Source organism: Camelina sativa, chromosome 11 (assembly GCF_000633955.1).
Source record: "Camelina sativa cultivar DH55 chromosome 11, Cs, whole genome shotgun sequence".
In the NCBI taxonomy this organism is placed as follows: domain Eukaryota; kingdom Viridiplantae; phylum Streptophyta; class Magnoliopsida; order Brassicales; family Brassicaceae; genus Camelina; species Camelina sativa.
The window spans coordinates 40,454,679-40,459,963 of NC_025695.1; the positions used below are offsets into that span (position 1 = coordinate 40,454,679).

General features: G+C 31.5%; 1 protein-coding gene across 1 annotated transcript; it reads right to left on the minus strand.

Annotated features, from left to right (window-relative positions):
- On the minus strand, positions 1,445-2,783 carry LOC104725724. Its single transcript, XM_019232083.1, has 4 exons — positions 2,622-2,783; positions 2,335-2,439; positions 1,729-1,769; positions 1,445-1,642 (listed from the first exon to the last, which is right to left on the minus strand). The coding sequence occupies exons 1-4, from the start codon at positions 2,737-2,739 to the stop codon at positions 1,445-1,447; spliced, it is 462 nt and encodes a 153-aa protein (XP_019087628.1). The 5' UTR covers positions 2,740-2,783.

Below are 5,285 nucleotides of genomic sequence, written 5' to 3' on the forward strand. Positions count from 1 at the left end.
GTGCTTGGTTTTTATATGTCATGCCACCGTCAATATACTCAAAGGCTCAAGTGTGATCCACAATACTTCACGGATCATGGTAGTGTTTACCATGAGACGAGCGATAATGATCTTCCGCAAGTATCTTCTGTAGTTTTCTTTAAACGACATGTGCTTGTGATCTTATACCTTTAAGCGTTGGTAGCTCTGCCCCCAATCATCAGATTCTCCATCATCATAGAAGATCCATGATTCCATTAGTTTATCTTCGGTCTCATATCAACTCATCCCGTCAATAAATTACCTCTGGCATGTTCAAAACTCACATAGTTAAAACTGCCCCTCCTTCTAGCGCCAATTGTTTGGGCAAATTTTAACCGATCCGTACGTACGAAATGAACACAAAAGAGATATTTATTGCTTAAAGCTCAAAATTACAATAAAGCAGTATCAACACCCATTATGGGATGATCTTCTAAGTCATGGTTCTTCCTTCATGAATAACATTGATTTGTCGCTTGATGGGGTTATAACTTGAGTATTCTCGGGTTCTTGACCTCCCTTTTGTTCTAATTGGATTGGTTTTAGTTAGTCGGTTTAGGTTTATCTAACTGGAGTTAACCGATAGTGAATTTATTTTTCCCAACAATACTCTAGTTTAGAAAAAGTTAATTTTGTGTTTATCTTAAAATCAACTCTCCAAAATAAGAATGTGTATATAGGTATGATATATATACATAATCAGATTGACTTTGTAAATTTCTCCATTTTTCAGATTGTTGTTAATCTCGATTATTCTGAAAAAGATTGTATTTTTACAAATGTCCCTTTATTATTTTGATCCGGCTTTTATGATATTTTGAGAACATTTTTAAATTTAATAATTTAAATAAAATAATAAATATATTTTAGTTATTCTTGATAAATTATTTTAAATTCTCAAAAAATGCCAGAACATTACATCAACCTAGCTTATATAAGATATTAACCTAATTACGGATTAACTTCGGCTTGGCATTCACAGCATACCTGCATGAATCAAACAATATCATATATGTGAGAACACGTCATCACGTCATATATTCAACGTTCATTAACATTTTTACTTATAGAAATATTAACCTTCATACCTTGTTTTCTTTTAACCAATTTGAAATGCAATCCTTATGGAAGGCATGCTTGCATGGTAAAATAGTTATCTTATCTCCCTTCTCATAGCCGACTGTACATAAGGAACACCTACAAAGATCACACAAACAAAATAATTAAAATCACACAAACAAAATAATTAAAATCATAGTCGTAACCGGATCTTACTTTTACAATCACCAAAGACTAACCACAAATTACCTAGATTAATCAAAGACTGACACGGACTAACCATAGTAAATACTGACGATATAGAATTAAAGTCACATTTGGTATTAAAAAAAAATGAAACAAACAAATATGAAATGATATGATCTTACTCGTTTTTATCAGGAACAAATGATCTCCTTCTCCACCAGGTTTTGCGACGGTACTTTTGAGTTGGTAATCCAGAGATAACATTTTCTGGTAATCCTTCTTTACTAACTTCCTCGGTTAATTCTTCTATTTCATTTTCTGGATTGTTGTTCTCAGTAGTAGCAGTTTGATTAGGTAAACTACTTCCTCTACTAGTCTGAAATTTAATCAAAAGCAATTGGTTTGTCACAATGTTTTACAAGAACAACATATGTAACATCTAAAAAAAGGATTTGGGATTACCGAAGGAACATCTAAGGATTGAAAATTGTTCGGAGGATTTTCTAAGGATTGAAAAAAACAGAGAAAAAACCGTTAGCATTTATAATACAAAGTTTACTGCGAAGCCACAAAAAAAAAAAATCTTCTGTATAACAAAATTCGATCAATTTTTTTTTTAATCACGTTATTAATTTAAATAAAGATTAATCTGCATGCAAAGAATTTGCATGAGACATACAAAATCACCTTCCATGGCATGCAAACTGTTTACAAATTCTTCATCTTCCTGTAATTGCAACATTTTTGCATGTTCTTCATCAAGCTTGTATGGAAAGCGCTTCTGTAATAACCGCACAATATGTAATTATAATATAAGAAATGAATAATCATTTAATAACACATAATTTATACATCAAAATTAAATCATGAAAATATTTGCATATATTTACAGAAACTATATATATATATATATATATATATATATATATATATATATATATATTATTTATNTTATAATACAAAGTTTACTGCGAAGCCACAAAAAAATCTTCTGTATAACAAAATTCGATCAGTTTTTTTTAATCACGTTATTAATTTAAATAAAGATTAATCAGCAAACAAAATCACCTTCCATGGAAATGGCATGCAAATTTTTTACAAATTCTTCATCTTCCTGTAATTGTAATTGCAACATTTTTGCATATTCTTCATCTGCTTGTATAGAAAGCGCTTCTGTAAATATATTTCAATACAATTAGTAGTTATAATAAACAGATAACCGAACAATATGTAATTATAATATAAGAAATGAATAATCATTTAATAACACATAATTTTTACATCAGATTAAATCATGAAAATATTTGCATATAGTTTACAGAAACTATATATATATATATATATTATTGATTTACCTTCTCTTTGTTTAATTTTTAACGCAATTTCATCAGGGTGGTATAAATCATCAAACTGCAAATCTATCCCTAATGCTATTGCTTCATCAATGGCTGCCTGATTTAGGGGTTGAGACATTGGTGTTTTGTTGAGCTTTGGAATGACATAAGATAGCCGAGAGATTGCCCCCAAATATAATTGAACTCTAATCTCTATGCTATTAACCAATATATATATATATATTACACGAACTATATTTCTCATTTCTATTTTCTCAAATTCTAATAAATATACATAGATTTTTAGCTTCTTATTTTTGGTAAAAGGGTTTTAACTTCTTTTGACTATTCTATAAAGATGGTCAAGGTTAATAAATAAAATGACAGTTAGTGTATTTATTAGAATTAATCTAAAATTATATTAAGAAAATTATAAATATCATAGAAATACATTATATATGCAAGAAACAAAAATGTTTAAAAATTTATAAATGTAAATTTGAAAAGGGATCTACTATCTAAAGTTGATAGCAATTAATATAAAGATCATAAATATCTTTATTTTAAATTAGATTGTGTGATGTTTATATAATCCCATTACATTTTGGAAGTCCAGTTTTTGTTGGAACATTTTGTAACATCCGCGAACCAATTTATGAAATTTTGTTACTTTCTGGTTTGACCGGTTTGTTTTAAATCGTCGAATTAGAGCAGTTTGGTTTAGGAAAAATCTCGAAAACTGTGGTATTTAAGTGGAAAGTCGATGTGAGGGTCTAGATTCCGCTCATTTCTCGTTTTCCAGAGAAATAGAAGAGAGAAAGTTGTTCTTGTGAGTTTTTAGAGTTTTTAGTGTCTGTTTCTTGGGAGATCTCTCTTGTGGAGTGGGATATGAGGCTAGGATCGTGAGAGAGGCTTGCTGGGGAGTTAGATTCATCATTAGTTTGTCGGATTTCTCCTGTTAAAGAAGTGAGTGCATTGCATGGCTGATCTAAGCTTGAGAATTCTATGTTTTGAGTATTCTTTGAGTTTTGTGATTGATTCCTTGCTTGCTTTTGGTTGTTTCATGTTCCCAATGGTATTACATGGCTTCCAAGTGAGCCTTGGCCACATTGGAGATGTTTGGAGTCAGAGATATGCGTTGGAGACACAAATGCGAGGAAGGTTCGAGGGTTCTAATGAGTATCGGTCGACACAACTAGGGTTTTTTAGAAATGTCGAGCATGTGTCGGTCGACACTAGGCGGCTTGCGTCGATCGACACAAGGAGTGTGTCGGTCGACACCTACCTTCAGCAGGCGGCTGATACTTGCTTTTCCTGGTTTGATTGTGTTGTTTGTTGGTTGTTGAACATAGGATTCTCAACTGCTTGTGTGTATAGCCCAGTAGATGGGAGGATTGCCTCACTGAGTGTTTATGACAATAATCATGCATCTCAATTGTTGTTTGTGGTGCAGGTAAAGGCAAAGTGTGATTGTGGAATCAAGGCAATGAAGAGCAGGATATTCTAGAGGCTTGGTTATTTGTTTTATGTTGTTGTTAGGTTGCTAGAATGGAATGTAGTAGTCTAGATCGGTTGTTTAGGTTGTTATTTCATTGTTCTCTGACTTTGTTATGTTATTGGCATTGTTGGATAGATGTTATTGGTTTATTGGTTATTATTTCTATTGGAGTTTCTGGTTTAATGTTGTTGAATATTTCCGTTGTTGTATTGATTAGGGTTAGAATGTTAGTGATATGAGAACACTAGTTTAATATTATATTAAAAACAAAAAAAATGGGTCGGATCATTTCATATTTAAATTAAAAAAAGATTCTACATAATAATTTAGAGCAGCATGAGCCATCGAAAAGAGAAGACAACATTATATAGTGTTGTGGTTCTTGGTTATGATTCAGTTTTCAGGTTTAGCATAAACCGGTGAAATTGGTTCTGATTGAGTTCCAGTTATGAATGGTTATCGGTTTGGTAAAATAGAAGGAGTAAAGCAAAGAATCTAGTCGCGATAGAGGGTTTGCCGTTTTATTGATATACGTATCAAAATCTTTTCGTCATCTTTGTAACAAGTTCTATCTTTCTAATTGTAAAAGGAGAGAGAGAGAGAGAGGGAAACTGATATACTCCATTGTTGTACTAGCTTGCTCTTGAGCTGATTCATCTTTGATAGTGAATTGCCAGATCGAATCTGGCCCCAAACGTAGGCTTTGTCAAATCGACTTAGCTGAACTGAGTAAACAAACTTGTGTGTTCTTTTGTTTTCTTTTTTCTTGCTTTACGATTCAGTTTGACTCTATTCGTCGGTTTAACGACTGAGATCGCGAGTTTGAGAGTGAGATTTCACAAAGAATCAAAGCCAGTTCCTATATATAGAAACCCAAATTCTTTTTACTTTTGCATGAACTCTATATAGGGATTGGACATTACAACTAACACATTAGCGAGAATCATGAGACCAACTATATTTGGCCAACAGAAGGGTTTCTTACGAACAATATTGTGAGGAGTGGTTAAGAAAAAAACTTGTTATCTCGCTAACAATAAACTTTCGTTTTTGGTCTTGAATTACAATGATTTAAAAAAATATATATATACAAATTTTATGTAGATACAAATCTTGAATACAAATAAATCTTTTTCTAACAAATTAAGTTACATTAATATTTGATATTCTTTTTTTTTTTTTTTTTT

Coding starts and splice junctions, on each gene's coding strand:
- LOC104725724 (XM_019232083.1), bottom strand. CDS start 2,739: ATGTCTCAACCCCTAAATCAGGCAGCCATTGATGAAGCAATAGCATTA. Junction 2,440..2,621: donor AAAAATTAAACAAAGAGAAG/GTAAATCAATAA, acceptor ATATATTTACAG/AAGCGCTTTCTATACAAGCA. Junction 1,643..1,728: donor AATCCTTAGATGTTCCTTCG/GTAATCCCAAAT, acceptor ATTAAATTTCAG/ACTAGTAGAGGAAGTAGTTT.